General features: G+C 48.7%; 1 protein-coding gene across 2 annotated transcripts; it reads left to right on the top strand.

Annotated features, from left to right (window-relative positions):
- Window positions 1-1,586: 1,586 nt before the first annotated feature.
- On the top strand, window positions 1,587-15,507 carry wnt7aa (wingless-type MMTV integration site family, member 7Aa). Of its 2 annotated transcripts, none has more exons than XM_038276474.1 (4): window positions 1,587-1,981; window positions 2,092-2,318; window positions 10,392-10,651; window positions 14,946-15,507. In XM_038276474.1, the coding sequence occupies exons 1-4, from the start codon at window positions 1,911-1,913 to the stop codon at window positions 15,423-15,425; spliced, it is 1,038 nt and encodes a 345-aa protein (XP_038132402.1). In that variant the 5' UTR covers window positions 1,587-1,910; the 3' UTR covers window positions 15,426-15,507. The 2 variants fall into 2 exon arrangements, with proteins under 2 accessions (XP_038132402.1, XP_038132401.1); XM_038276473.1 differs by having other exon boundaries at window positions 1,596-1,981; window positions 10,392-10,663.
- The last annotated feature ends 471 nt before the right edge of the window (window positions 15,508-15,978 follow it).

Genomic DNA, 15,978 nt, shown 5'->3' with positions numbered 1-15,978 from the left:
GTTTCTCTGTGGTTCTGGTTCTCTTTGGTTCTGGTTCTTTCTGGTTCTAGTTCACTGAGGTTCTGCTTCTCTCTTTGGTTTTGATTCAGTTTCTCTCTGAGGTTCTGGTTCTCTTTGGTTCTGGTTCTGTCTGAGGTTCTGTTTTTCTTTGGTTCTTATTCTCTCTTTGGTTCTGGTTCTCTGAGGTTCTGTTTCTCTTTGGTTCTGGTTCTCTTTGGTTCTGGTTCTCTGAGGTTCTGTTTCTCAGTGGTTCTGGTTCTCTTTGGTTCTGGTTCTCTGAGGTTCTGTTTCTCTGTGGTTCTGGTTCTCTTTGGTTCTGGTTCTTTCTGGTTCTAGTTCACTGAGGTTCGCTTTCTCTTTGGTTCTGGTTCTCTGAGGTTCTGTTTCTCTTTGGTTCTGGTTCTCTCTGGTTCTGGTTCTTTCTGGTTCTAGTTCACTGAGGTTCGCTTTCTCTTTGGTTCTGGTTCTCTCTGGTTCTGGTTCTCTTTGGTTCTGGTTCTCTCTGGTTCTGGTCCTCTCTGGTTCTGGTTCTCTCTGGTTCTGGTTCTCTTTGGTTGTGGTCCTCTCTGGTTCTGGTTCTCTCTGGTTCTGGTTCTCTTTGGTTCTGGTTCTCTCTGGTTCTGGTCCTCTCTGGTTCTGGTCCTCTCTGACGTTCTGTTTCTCTCTGGTTCTGGTTCTCTTTGGTTCTGTTTCTCTCCGGTTCTGTTTCTCTCTGGTTCTGTTTCTCTCTGGTTCTGGTTCTCTAAGGTTCTGTTTCTCTTTGGTTCTGGTTCTCTGAGGTTCTGGTTCTAGTTCACTGAGGTTCGCTTTCTCTCTGGTTCTGGTCCTCCCTGGTTCTGTTTCTCTCTGGTTCTGGTTCTCTCTGGTTCTGGTTCTCTCTGGTTCTCTGAGGTTCTGTTTCTCTCTGGTTCTGGTTCTCTAAGGTTCTGTTTCTCTTTGGTTCTGGTTCTCTGAGGTTCTATTTCTCTTTAGTTCTGGTTCTCTCTGGTTCTGGTTCTTTCTGGTTCTAGTTCACTGAGGTTCGCTTTCTCTCTGGTTCTGGTCCTCTCTGGTTCTGTTTCTCTCTGGTTCTGGTTCTCTAAGGTTCTGTTTCTCTTTGGTTCTGGTTCTCTGAGGTTCTGTTTCTCTTTAGTTCTGGTTCTCTCTGGTTCTGGTTCTTTCTGGTTCTAGTTCACTGAGGTTCGCTTTCTCTCTGGTTCTGGTCCTCTCTGGTTCTGGTTCTCTCTGGTTCTGGTTCTCTTTGGTTCTGGTTCTCTCTGGTTCTGGTCCTCTCTGGTTCTGGTCCTCTCTGACGTTCTGTTTCTCTCCGGTTCTGTTTCTCTCTGGTTCTGTTTCTCTCTGGTTCTGGTTCTCTCTGGTTCTCTGAGGTTCTGTTTCTCTCTGGTTCTGGTTCTCTAAGGTTCTGTTTCTCTCTGATTCTGGTTCTCTGAGGTTCTGTTTCTCTCTGGTTCTCTGTGGTTCTGTTTCTCTTTGGTTCTGGTTCTCTCTGGTTCTCTGTGGTTCTGTTTCTCTGAAGTTCTGGTTCTCTCTGGTTCTCTGTGGTTCTGTTTCTCTTTGGTTCTGGTTCTCTGAGATTCTGCTTCTGAGGTTTGGGTCGGCAGAGGTTTGGGTTAAAGCTCCAGAGATTTTTCTTCCCACCTCTCCGGAAGCTTCAGCCAGACCACCAGCTGAGGAAGAGGATGGAGGCAGCTTCCTCACTCTGGAGCAGCCCTGATAGAAAATGTGAACCGAGGCAAACTGAGACCCAGACGCACGCGGACGTCCAACTGGATCGCAGCGCGCGGCCGGAACCAGCTGTCCTAATGCCCCCCTCCCCCCCGCAGGCTCCCACCTGACTCCGGGGCGGGCCTGCTGCCGCTCACCCTAACCCCGCAGAACCGGGAGGAGAACCGAAGGAGGACGGAGCCAGCATGAGCAGGACGGGCCGGCGCTGCGCTCTGCAGGTGTTCCTCTGCCTCGGGCTGGTTTACCTGAAGATCGGGTGAGTTCTGGGGGGTTCTGGGGCCAGCGGGTTGGACACCTTGGTTCCACCTGCAGCTGAAGACACCAGTTCGGTTCTGGTTTCCAGTCAGAACTTTTCTCTCATCGCAGGGGGCTGTGGCCGGTGGTCGCTCTGGGAGCCAGCATCATCTGTAACAACATCCCGGGCCTGGCCCCCCGGCAGCGGACCATCTGCCAGAGCAGACCCGACGCCATCATCGCGGTCGGAGAGGGGGTCCAAATGGGCCTCAGCGAGTGCCAGTTCCAATTCCGCTACAGCCGCTGGAACTGTTCGGCGCTGGGGGAGAGGACGGTGTTCGGGAAGGAGCTCAGAGTGGGTAGGTCCACAAAAAGTACGGTACGGACCGGGACCGGGACCGGGACCAGGACGGACCGAAACCGGACCGGACTGGGATCGGGAAGCGCGTCAGCTACTGAGCAGAACCAGAACCATCTCCAGGTCATTTTGGATCAGACCTGGAGGAGGTCCAGCTCTGCTCCACCAGGAGTTATCTCCAAAGCGCAGCTCTGAGATTTATGGGCTGGAACCGTCTTCATGTGCATGCCTCTCAGACTCACCTCTGCAGGGTGGAGGTGGAACAGCAGCTGACAGAACCTTCCTCTGGTCCAGAACCTTCCTCTGGTCCAGAACCTTCCTCTGGTCCAGAACCTTCCTCTGGTCCAGAACCTCCATCTGGTCCAGAACCTTCCTCTGACCCAGAACCTTCCTCTGGTCCAGAACCTCCATCTGGTCCAGAACTTTTCTCTGGTCCAGAACCTTCCTCTGACCCAGAACCTTCCTCTGGTCCAGAACCTCCATCTGGTCCAGAACTTTCCTCTGGTCCCGAACCTTCCTCTGACCCCGAACCTTCCTCTGGTCCAGAACCTTCCTCTGACCCAGAACCTTCCTCTGGTCCAGAACCTCCATCTGGTCCAGAACTTTCCTCTGGTCCAGAACCTTCCTCTGGTCCAGAACCTTCCTCTGACCCAGAACCTCCATCTGGTCCAGAACCTTCCTCTGACCCAGAACCTTCCTCTGGTCCAGAACCTCCATCTGGTCCAGAACTTTCCTCTGGTCCAGAACCTTCCTCTGACCCAGAACCTTCCTCTGGTCCAGAACCTTCCTCTGACCCAGAACCTTCCTCTGGTCCAGAACCTCCATCTGGTCCAGAACTTTCCTCTGGTCCCGAACCTTCCTCTGACCCCGAACCTTCCTCTGGTCCAGAACCTTCCTCTGACCCAGAACCTTCCTCTGACCCAGAACCTCCATCTGGTCCAGAACCTTCCTCTGACCCAGAACCTTCCTCTGGTCCAGAACCTCCATCTGGTCCAGAACTTTCCTCTGGTCCAGAACCTTCCTCTGACCCAGAACCTTCCTCTGGTCCAGAACCTTCCTCTGACCCAGAACCTTCCTCTGGTCCAGAACCTCCATCTGGTCCAGAACTTTCCTCTGGTCCCGAACCTTCCTCTGACCCCGAACCTTCCTCTGGTCCAGAACCTTCCTCTGACCCAGAACCTTCCTCTGGTCCAGAACCTCCATCTGGTCCAGAACTTTCCTCTGGTCCAGAACCTTCCTCTGGTCCAGAACCTTCCTCTGACCCAGAACCTCCATCTGGTCCAGAACCTTCCTCTGACCCAGAACCTTCCTCTGGTCCAGAACCTCCATCTGGTCCAGAACTTTCCTCTGGTCCAGAACCTTCCTCTGACCCAGAACATTCCTCTGGTCCAGAACCTTCCTCTGACCCAGAACCTTCCTCTGGTCCAGAACCTTCCTCTGGTCCAGAACCTTCCTCTGACCCAGAACCTCCATCTGGTCCAGAACCTTCCTCTGACCCAGAACCTTCCTCTGACCCAGAACCTCCATCTGGTCCAGAACTTTCCTCTGGTCCAGACCCTTCCTCTGGTCCAGAACCTCCATCTGGTCCAGAACCTTCCTCTGGTCCAGAACCTTCCTCTGGTCCAGAACCTTCCTCTGACCCAGAACCTTCCTCTGGTCCAGAACCTTCCTCTGACCCAGAACCTTCCTCTGGTCCAGAACCTCCATCTGGTCCAGAACTTTCCTCTGGTCCAGAACCTTCCTCTGGTCCAGAACCTTCCTCTGACCCAGAACCTCCATCTGGTCCAGAACCTTCCTCTGACCCAGAACCTTCCTCTGGTCCAGAACCTCCATCTGGTCCAGAACTTTCCTCTGGTCCAGAACCTTCCTCTGACCCAGAACTTTCCTCTGGTCCAGAACCTTCCTCTGACCCAGAACCTTCCTCTGGTCCAGAACCTTCCTCTGACCCAGAACCTTCCTCTGGTCCAGAACCTCCATCTGGTCCAGAACTTTCCTCTGGTCCAGAACCTTCCTCTGACCCAGAACCTTCCTCTGGTCCAGAACCTTCCTCTGACCCAGAACCTTCATCTGGTCCAGAACCTCCATCTGGTCCAGAACTTTCCTCTGGTCCAGAACCTTCCATCTGGTCCAGAACCTTCCTCTGACCCAGAACCTTCCTCTGGTCCAGAACCTCCATCTGGTCCAGAACTTTCCTCTGGTCCAGAACCTCCATCTGGTCCAGAACCTTCCTCTGGTCCAGAACTTTCCTCTGACACAGAACCTTCCTCTGGTCCAGAACCTTCCTCTGACCCAGAACCTCCATCTGGTCCAGAAGTTTCCTCTGGTCCAGACCCTTCCTCTGGTCCAGAACCTCCATCTGGTCCAGAACCTTCCTCTGGTCCAGAACTTTCCTCTGACCCAGAACCTTCCTCTGGTCCAGAACCTTCCTCTGACCCAGAACCTTCCTCTGGTCCAGAACCTCCATCTGGTCCAGAACCTTCCTCTGATCCAGAACCTTCCTCTGGTCCAGAACCTTCCTCTGATCCAGAACCTCCATCTGATCCAGAACCTTCCTCTGGTCCAAAACCTTCCTCTGGTCCAGAACCTTCCTCTGACCCAGAACCTTCCTCTGATCCAGAACCTTCCTCTGGTCCAGAACCTTCCTCTGATCCAGAACCTCCATCTTATCCTGAACCTTCCTCTGGTCCAGAACCTTCCTCTGACCCAGAACCTTCCTCTGGTCCAGAACCTTCCTCTGGTCCAGAACCTTCCTCTGACCCAGAACCTCCATCTGGTCCAGAACCTTCCTCTGACCCAGAACCTTCCTCTGACCCAGAACCTCCATCTGGTCCAGAACTTTCCTCTGGTCCAGACCCTTCCTCTGGTCCAGAACCTCCATCTGGTCCAGAACCTTCCTCTGGTCCAGAACCTTCCTCTGGTCCAGAACCTCCATCTGGTCCAGAACTTTCCTCTGGTCCAGAACCTTCCTCTGGTCCAGAACCTTCCTCTGACCCAGAACCTCCATCTGGTCCAGAACCTTCCTCTGACCCAGAACCTTCCTCTGGTCCAGAACCTCCATCTGGTCCAGAACTTTCCTCTGGTCCAGAACCTTCCTCTGACTCAGAACCTTCCTCTGGTCCAGAACCTTCCTCTGACCCAGAACCTTCCTCTGGTCCAGAACCTCCATCTGGTCCAGAACTTTCCTCTGGTCCAGAACCTTCCTCCTGACCCAGAACCTTCCTCTGGTCCAGAACCTCCATCTGGTCCAGAACTTTCCTCTGGTCCAGAACCTTCCTCTGGTCCAGAACCTTCCTCTGACCCAGAACCTCCATCTGGTCCAGAACCTTCCTCTGACCCAGAACCTTCCTCTGGTCCAGAACCTCCATCTGGTCCAGAACTTTCCTCTGGTCCAGAACCGTCCTCTGACCCAGAACCTTCCTCTGGTCCAGAACCTTCCTCTGACCCAGAACCTTCCTCTGGTCCAGAACCTCCATCTGGTCCAGAACTTTCCTCTGGTCCAGAACCTTCCTCTGACCCAGAACCTTCCTCTGGTCCAGAACCTTCCTCTGACCCAGAACCTTCATCTGGTCCAGAACCTCCATCTGGTCAAGAACTTTCCTCTCGTCCAGACCCTTCCTCTGGTCCAGAACCTCCATCTGGTCCAGAGCCTTCCTCTGGTCCAGAACTTTCCTCTGACCCAGAACCTTCCTCTGGTCCAGAACCTTCCTCTGGTCCAGAACCTTCCTCTGACCCAGAACCTCCATCTGGTCCAGAACTTTCCTCTGGTCCAGACCCTTTCTCTGGTCCAGAACCTCCATCTGGTCCAGAACCTTCCTCTGGTCCAGAACTTTCCTCTGACCCAGAACCTTCCTCTGGTCCAGAACCTTCCTCTGACCCAGAACCTTCCTCTGGTCCAGAACCTCCATCTGGTCCAGAACCTTCCTCTGATCCAGAACCTTCCTCTGGTCCAGAACCTTCCTCTGATCCAGAACCTTCCTCTGGTCCAGAACCTTCCTCTGGTCCAGAACCTTCCTCTGGTCCAGGACCTCCATCTAGTCCAGAACCTTCCTCTGATCCAGAACCTTCCTCATATCCAGAACCTTCCTCTGATCCAGAACCTCCATCTGGTCCAGAACCTTCCTCTGGTCCAGAACTTTCCTCTGACCCAGAACCTTCCTCTGGTCCAGAACCTTCCTCTGATCCAGAACCTTCCTCTGGTCCAGGACCTCCATCTGGTCCAGAACCTTCCTCTGATCCAGAACCTTCCTCTGATCCAGAACCTCCATCTGGTCCAGAACCTTCCTCTGATCCAGAACCTTCCTCTGGTCCAGAACCTTCCCCTGATCCAGAACCTTCCTCTGGTCCAGAACCTTCCTCTGGTCCAGAACCTACATCTGGTCCAGAACTTTCCTCTGGTCCAGAACCTCCATCTGGTCCAGAACTTTCCTCTGGTCCAGAACCTTCCTCTGATCCAGAACCTCCATCTGATCCAGAACTTTCCTCTGGTCCAGAACCTCCATCTGGTCCAGAACTTTCCTCTGGTCCAGAACCTCCATCTGGTCCAGAACCTTCCTCTGTGATCCAGAACCTTCCTCTGGTCCAGAACCTTCCTCTGGTCCAGAAACTTCCTCTGATCCAGAACCTTCCTCTGGTCCAGAACCTCCATCTGGTCCAGAACCTTCCTCTGATCCAGAACCTTCCTCTGGTCCAGAACCTTCCTCTGATCCAGAACCTCCATCTGATCCAGAACCTTCCTCTGGTCCAGAACCTTCCTCTGGTCCAGAACCTTCCTCTGGTCCAGGACCTCCATCTAGTCCAGAACCTTCCTCTGATCCAGAACCTTCCTCATATCCAGAACCTTCCTCTGATCCAGAACCTCCATCTGGTCCAGAACCTTCCTCTGGTCCAGAACTTTCCTCTGACCCAGAACCTTCCTCTGGTCCAGAACCTTCCTCTGATCCAGAACCTTCCTCTGGTCCAGGACCTCCATCTGGTCCAGAACCTTCCTCTGATCCAGAACCTTCCTCTGGTCCAGAACCTTCCTCTGATCCAGAACCTTCCTCTGGTCCAGGACCTCCATCTGGTCCAGAACTTTCCTCTGACCCAGAACCTTCCTCTGGTCCAGAACCTTCCTCTGATCCAGAACCTTCCTCTGGTCCAGAACCTTCCTCTGATCCAGAACCTTCCTCTGATTCAGAACCCTCCTCTGGTCCAGAACCTTCCTCTGGTCCAGAACCTACATCTGGTCCAGAACTTTCCTCTGGTCCAGAACCTCCATCTGGTCCAGAACTTTCCTCTGGTCCAGAACCTTCCTCTGGTCCAGAACCTCCATCTGGTCCAGAACCTTCCTCTGATCCAGAACCTCCATCTGGTCCAGAACCTTCCTCTGATCCAGAACCTTCCTCTGGTCCAGAACCTTCCCCTGATCCAGAACCTTCCTCTGGTCCAGAACCTTCCTCTGATCCAGAACCTTCCTCTGGTCCAGAACCTTCCTCTGGTCCAGAACCTACATCTGGTCCAGAACTTTCCTCTGGTCCAGAACCTCCATCTGGCCCAGAACTTTCCTCTGGTCCAGAACCTTCCTCTGATCCAGAACCTCCATCTGATCCAGAACTTTCCTCTGGTCCAGAACCTCCATCTGGTCCAGAACTTTCCTCTGGTCCAGAACCTCCATCTGGTCCAGAACCTTCCTCTGTGATCCAGAACCTTCCTCTGGTCCAGAACCTTCCTCTGGTCCAGAACCTTCCTCTGGTCCAGAAACTTCCTCTGATCCAGAACCTTCCTCTGGTCCAGAACCTTCCTCTGGTCCAGAAACTTCCTCTGATCCAGAATTTTCCTCTGGTCCAGAACCTCCATCTGGTCCAGAACTTTCCTCTGATCCAGAACCTCCATCTGATCCAGAACTTTCCTCTGGTCCAGAACCTCCATCTGGTCCAGAACCTTCCTCTGTGATCCAGAACCTTCCTCTGGTCCAGAACCTTCCTCTGGTCCAGAACCTTCCCCTGATCCAGAACCTTCCTCTGGTCCAGAACCTTCCTCTGATCCAGAACCTTCCTCTAGTCCAGAACCTTCCTCTGGTCCAGAACCTACATCTGGTCCAGAACTTTCCTCTGGTCCAGAACCTCCATCTGGTCCAGAACTTTCCTCTGGTCCAGAACCTTCCTCTGATCCAGAACCTCCATCTGATCCAGAACTTTCCTCTGGTCCAGAACCTCCATCTGGTCCAGAACCTACATCTGGTCCAGAACTTTCCTCTGGTCCAGAACCTCCATCTGGTCCAGAACTTTCCTCTGGTCCAGAACCTTCCTCTGGTCCAGAACCTTCCTCTGTGATCCAGAACCTTCCTCTGGTCCAGAACCTTCCTCTGGTCCAGAAACTTCCTCTGATCCAGAACCTTCCTCTGGTCCAGAACCTTCCTCTGGTCCAGAAACTTCCTCTGATCCAGAACTTTCCTCTGGTCCAGAACCTCCATCTGGTCCAGAACTTTCCTCTGATCCAGAACCTCCATCTGATCCAGAACTTTCCTCTGGTCCAGAACCTCCATCTGGTCCAGAACCTTCCTCTGTGATCCAGAACCTTCCTCTGGTCCAGAACCTTCCTCTGGTCCAGAAACCTCCTCTGATCCAGAACCTTCCTCTGGTCCAGAACCTTCCTCTGGTCCAGAACCTACATCTGGTCCAGAACTTTCCTCTGGTCCAGAACCTCCATCTGGTCCAGAACTTCCCTCTGGTCCAGAACCTTCCTCTGATCCAGAACCTCCATCTGATCCAGAACTTTCCTCTGGTCCAGAACCTCCATCTGGTCCAGAACTTTCCTCTGGTCCAGAACCTCCATCTGGTCCAGAACCTTCCTCTGTGATCCAGAACCTTCCTCTGGTCCAGAACCTTCCTTTGGTCCAGAACCTTCCTCTGGTCCAGAAACTTCCTCTGATCCAGAACCTTCCTCTGGTCCAGAACCTTCCTCTGGTCCAGAAACTTCCTCTGATCCAGAACTTTCCTCTGGTCCAGAACCTCCATCTGGTCCAGAACTTTCCTCTGATCCAGAACCTCCATCTGATCCAGAACTTTCCTCTGGTCCAGAACCTCCATCTGGTCCAGAACCTTCCTCTGGTCCAGAACCTTCCTCTGGTCCAGAACCTTCCTCTGGTCCAGAAACTTCCTCTGATCCAGAACCTTCCTCTGGTCCAGAAACTTCCTCTGATCCAGAACCTCCCTCCAGAAATCCCCATCTATGATCTTTTATTTATTTGTATAATACAGCTACAAATAAATATTTCAACCCTGAGAAAATAAATCTTAATATTTGTTCCAGTAGCATTAGTTTCCAGAGGTCAAAGGTTTCCTGTAGTTTTTCAGCAGGTTTGCTCACACTGCAGGAGGGATTTTGGCCCACTCCTCCACACAGATCTACTCTAGATCAGTCAGATTTCTCGCAAAGATTCTCTATTGGGTTTAGATCTGGAGACTAGCTAGGCCACGCCAGAACCTAGATCTGCTTCTTCCAGAGCCGCTCCTTGGTTATCCTGGCTGTATGCTTCGGGTCATTGTGATGCTGGAAGACCCAGCCTCCACCCATCTGCAATGCTCTAACTGAGGGGAGGAGGTTGTTCCCCAAAATCTCCCAATACAGTCACCCTGTCCCATGTGCAGAAAAACTCCTCCAAAGCATGATGCTTCCACCCCCATGCTTCACTGTAGGGATGGTGTTCTTGAGATGGTTCTCATCATTCTTCTTCCTCCTTAAGCAGGGGAACCTTCCATGCCATGCATGATTTCAGAGAACAGTAACCATAGAAACGGTGGTCCCAGCTGTATTCAGGTCATTTAGCAGCTCCTCCAGTGTAGTTCTGGGCATAGGATCATTGAGACCCCACCATCATTGAGATCCTGCATGGAGCCCCAGTCTGAGAGAGATTGACAGGTTTGTTTCTGACCCGGTCCGCCTGGGGCATTTCTGACCCACTCTGCATGGCGCGTTTCTGACCCGGTCCGCCTGGTTTGTTTCTGACCCGCTCCGTTTGCCATAGTGTCTGGTATGTAAGGAGGCCACCCAGGCCTCTGACCACGGCTCTGATGGCTGCTCTCTGCCCCTGCAGGTAGTAAGGAGGCGGCCTTCACCTACGCCATCATGGCCGCCGGTGTAGCCCACGCAGTGGCGGCGGCCTGCTCCAGAGGGACGCTGAGTGGTTGCGGTTGCGACCAGGAGAAGAAGAACAGTTACAACCAGGAGGAGGGTTGGAAGTGGGGCGGCTGCTCTGCTGACCTCCGCTACGGCCTGGCCTTCTCCAAGGTCTTCGTGGACGCACGGGAGGTCAAGCAGAACGCCAGGACGCTTATGAACCTGCACAACAACCAGGTGGGCCGCAAGGTAAGGATGAGCAGAACCTTAAGGAGGCTGAGAAGAACCTGAATATGGTTCCCCATGTTCAGGTTCTTCTTCTACCAGCCTAATCACCACAGCAGATGTTCACCAGATGTTCACCATCAGAGAACAGGAAGGAACCGCTAACGGCCAAGAAGCTTCTGGTACTGCTGGGTGAGATACTGGTGGACAGATCTAGATGGGAAGATCTAGGAGGAGCTGTTCACTGTTAGATAGGTTATTGTTCATTCATTCATTCATTCATGTCTTTACTTTAAGCTTCAGAGTTAGTCTGTATGTGGTTCCTCCAGAAGGAGCTCTAGTTTTGTCCCTGACTGGACGTCAATTGAATTCTATTCAGTTTATTTCTATAGCCCCAATTCACAACACGTCGTCTCAGGTCACTGTCATGTTCACCGGATCATCCAGTCAAATTGATTCAAAGTTTTCTATCTAAGGAAAACCAGCTGATTTCATCGATTCATTGACTCTATCATTAACGTGAACAAACTGAAATCGATCAGATAGATCAGATTTAAACCAGTCTAGTGCTGTTCCTTTAATTCCAATAAAATATTCAAGTCTTTCTAAAAGAATATTCTGATCAACTGGATCAAATGCAGCACTGAGATCCAACAGGACGAGCACAGATCCATCATCTGAGGCCATGAGAATATCATTAGTGACTTTCACCAGAGCTGTTTCAGTGCTATGATGAGCTCTAAAGCCAGACTGAAACTCTTCAAAAACTTCATTATGGTGGAAGTGATCGCACACTTGTTTGGCAACTACTTTCTCAAGGATTTTAGATCAGAATTTTATAAAGCATTTAAAAATAAATTAATCTCTCCGCTTCTCAACATGTATGAGGAATCATACAAAGCTGGAATACTCCCTGAATCACTGAGGTTAGCTACAATAACTCTTTTGCTAAAACCAAATAAACCCCCGACTGAATGTTCCTGTTATAGAGGAATCAGTCTTATGGGATGTGATACAAAGATTTTGTGTAAAGCACTCTCTAAGAGATTAGATAAGTATTTACCCAATTTAATAATAGACGACCAACAAGGATTTATTAAAACAAGACAAGGCTACCATAATATAAGACGGGTTCTTAATATATTGCATAAAAAACATAATTGTCAGGACACAGCGATGCTATCATTAGACGCACGTCAAGCTTTCGACAGAATAGAGTGGAACTACCTATTTAAAGTGCTTCCTAAGTATGGATTTGGAGAAGCCTTTCTAAAATGGATAAGACTACTATACACTGATCCCACAGCACAAGTTTTAACCAATAATAACATGTCAAAACCTTTTAATTTGCAACGGTCAACCAGACAGGGTTGCCCCCTGTCACCACTGCTTTTTGTATTGGCAATAGAACCTCTGGCGATGGCAGTTAGAGCAAATACTGGAATATAAGGTATTAGAATTGGAGGAAGAGAACATCTCATTTCCTTGTTTGCAGACGACATCATATTTTTTATAGATAATTTGAAGACCAGTATTCCCAATTTACTAAATCTAATAAAAGAATTCGGCGAATTTTCAGGATATAAAATCAATAACTCAAAATCAGAGTTAATGTTTCTTAATGAAGATGAAAGGAGAAGTCCTATTGTGACTACCCCATTCAAAACAACTACAAAAGGTTTTACATACTTAGGCATTAAGATCACTCCATCCCTCAATGAAATAAACGCAGCAAATTATGAACCCCTTGTGGAAAAAGTCACAGAGATGTTAAATCGATGGTCAAATTTGCCTATATCCATGACAGGTCGAATAAATTTATTAAAAATGACAATCTTGCCCAAATTTTTGTACTATTTTCAAACACTTCCATTGCCACTGTCAGATTCATTTTATGACAATTTGGACAAATTATTTAATCAATTTATTTGGAGTGATAGAAAAGCAAGACTCCGTCTAAAGCTACTCTATTTGCCCTATGAAAGAGGTGGACTTCAAGTCCCCAACCTCAGATGGTATTATATGGCCACCCAACTAACATCAGCCACCCATTACTTCTGCCAGATGGCGCCTCCAGCTTGGGTAGATATTGAACAGCAATCTGTTCCAGATCTCTCATTAAACACCTTCATATATTCTTCAGACATAAAGACATTAAAAAATAACACAAAGAACCCTTTCTTAAAAAATACAATTATAACATGGTACGCAGCACATAAACATGTAGGTGACCAACCAGAACTATCACAATTTACTCCGATTTGGGGTAATGAAAGGTTCCCCCCTGGAAAAAATGATGGAGGATTTAAAATATGGAAAACCAAAGGCATTCAGAAAGTTAAAGATCTTTATGCTGATGGCATGTTGCTTACATTTGACCAGCTAAGCAAGAAGTATTTAATACCCCCAAAACATTTTTTTAAATATTTACAATTGAAAAACTATATGTCATCAAAAATGAAAGGAATAGTTGATATTCCACCCTTAACAAAAATAGAACAGATCTGTGTTGGGGACTTAAAAGGGAAAGGTTTTCTGTCGGTTTTTTATAATCTGTTGATGCTTTCCTCTAAGGATTCAGCAATTGACAAGTTAGACGCTTGGAGAAGAGAGACTCTTGAAGATATAGATGAGGAGGACTGGAACCAGGCCTGTTTAAAAGCGCAAAAACAAACGATAAACACACATAAACTCCTGCAATATAAATGGCTTATGAGAACCTATATAACACCAGTTAGGCTTCATCATATGTCCAGTGATATTCCAGACACGTGTACTAAATGCTTACTTGAAAAAGGAACTCTTCTCCATTGTTTATGGGAATGTCTTAAAATCCAGAAGTTTTGGAGGGAGGTTATTAGGTGTCTATCTGAAGTGTTTAAGGTTAAAGTCCCATTAGAGGTTAAAATCTGTGTTCTAGGAATATACCCAGTGGAATTTAGACAATCACAGTCAAAAACCAAATTGATAGATTATGGACTTCTTCAAGCCAGAAGATCTATTGCATTATACTGGAGGAGCATGGACGCCCCCTCCCTGGGACTCTGGAAAAAAGAAATTGCAAATTCACTCGGACTGGAAAGATTAACATATATCGCCAAGGGTAAACAACAAGACTTTGAGAACCTCTGGGAGCCATATATGAGGATTATAGAGACTGAAGGCGGAGCTTATTAAATTGATGACTTGAATACAGTTTTTATTTCCATATTGTCTTATTACTTTTTCTGTATCATAATCTAAAGAGTTTTGTATTTTTGAACAAATGCAGGTTTGAATTATGAGTGCGTGAGTGAATGCTAGTATGCAGAGGTTCATGTCTGCAATGTTAAGTTTGTAAGTTTATTGTACATTAAAAGAGAAAAATTCAATCAAATATATTGGAAAGAGAAAGAAAGATTGGATATAGGTCTATAATTGATCAAGTCATCTGCGTCAAGAGATGGTTTGTTAAGGTCAAAGGTCAGGGCAAACTCATCTTATCTGCAGAATGAGCTCAGTTCCCTTGTAGCTCTGAGGATTTATTAGGGGCTGGAGAACATTTGATCAGCATTAGGATGAGAAGCTGCAGGTCCACTGAGGTCAGGAGGAGAGGAAGGATCCAACAACCTGCTGCCCACTTGGGGCTTCTAAAGTCTCTGGAGCCTCACCGGAATATTCTACAGATGGAGACAGAAGGAGAAGAAATTCCTGAAGTTAACTGGACTTTCTGGATGTTGTTGTGGTGATAAAGAAGGTCAGAGGAAGCATTTATTCTAGGAACGAAGAGCAGCACATTTGGTTCTAGAGGTTCTCCAGTGGTGGACACCATCAATGGATCAGAACCAGGATGAGGAAACAGAACCAGATGTTGTCCAGGAGACATAGTGCAGCTGATGTTTATTTTACCTTAGCATTAGCACAGCTAGCTTTACGCATCATTTGTCTGTTCTGGGTTTTCTTTTCTAGCTACCTGATATTCTAAAGTTGCTGTTGCTGCGTAGGGAGACGCAGAGGGGCTGGATGTAATTTCCATGTTAGCTTTGGCAGACGACTGGTCACATGTTCATATTAGTTCTCTGATTGACTGGAAGCCAATAGGCAGAGCTATTATCCATAGAATGACACACTGTAGATCATAGAATGATAGAATCCAGGATGCTAACATTCACCCAAAATACCTGGAACCTTTGGCTCTACCTGTTCAATGATTATTAAAAAATGTTGTGCTTTTTAACAAAGGGATATATTTCTCTGCACTGGCTTTGAAATGCAACAGAAACAAGAGACTTTAGACCCTCTCATGGCCTTGTGGTCTGTGTTGTAGGTCCTGGAGAAGGGAATGCGTCTGGAGTGCAAGTGCCACGGCGTTTCTGGGTCCTGCACCACCAAGACTTGCTGGATGACACTTCCCAAGTTCCGGCAGCTGGGATACTTCCTGAAAGACAAGTACAACCAGGCGGTTCACGTGGAGCCGGTTCGGGCCAGCCGCAACAAGCGTCCCACTTTCCTCAAGATCAAGAGACCGCACTCCTACCACAAGCCTAAAGACTCGGAGCTGGTCTACATCGAGAGATCGCCCAACTACTGCGAGGCCGACCAGCTGACTGGCAGCATGGGGACGCAGGGGCGCCTGTGCAACAAGACGGCCCTGCAACCCAACAGTTGCGACCTGATGTGCTGCGGCCGGGGATACAACACCAACCAGTACTCCCACGTTTGGCAGTGCAACTGCAAGTTCCTGTGGTGCTGCTACGTCAAGTGCAACACCTGCAGAGAGAGGACAGAGGTGCACACCTGTAAATAGGGATATTTATTGGATGCTAATGAGGCACACCTGGACTGCACTGTGTGAGAGGGAGAGATGTTTGAATAATATATAGAGAAGAGTTTTTGTGTGCCTTTGCACTACAACCATTCCAACTGGCTGCTTCTACTTGAGTTGATCTATGCCGCCACTGGATGCTGAGTTCTTCGTCTCGTTTCTCGTTTGCAGTAGAAGGTCGGATGTTATGCAGACTTTTCTGTCATGTAACAGCCTGTCTTTCATAGAGAAATAATTTATTGACTGATAAAACTACTGATCACGTTGAAAACAGGCTGATCTACATCTGCTCTGTGACAAAGCTCCTTACTTTAAGTGTACTTAAATGCAAAAAGGTTTTTGGGGCGTTTGTATTTTTCTCTGTGTAAAGTTAAACACTTGAGCTAAAAGCTTGGGCCTTTAAAGTGAATAATCAAGCAACGTGTTTTTTTTTTTTTAGTAGTGTGCCTAAAACATCTTCCTGCTCTGGTTGGCGGTGGTTTCTACGAATGCCGTGAAAATAATGGTATCAACATATTCCAAGTTTCTTTAAATT

Source organism: Cyprinodon tularosa, unplaced genomic scaffold (genome assembly GCF_016077235.1).
Source record: "Cyprinodon tularosa strain WSP-4 unplaced genomic scaffold, ASM1607723v1 ctg1249, whole genome shotgun sequence".
In the NCBI taxonomy this organism is placed as follows: Eukaryota; Metazoa; Chordata; class Actinopteri; order Cyprinodontiformes; family Cyprinodontidae; genus Cyprinodon; species Cyprinodon tularosa.
This window is presented reverse-complemented; position numbering and strand designations above follow the sequence as displayed.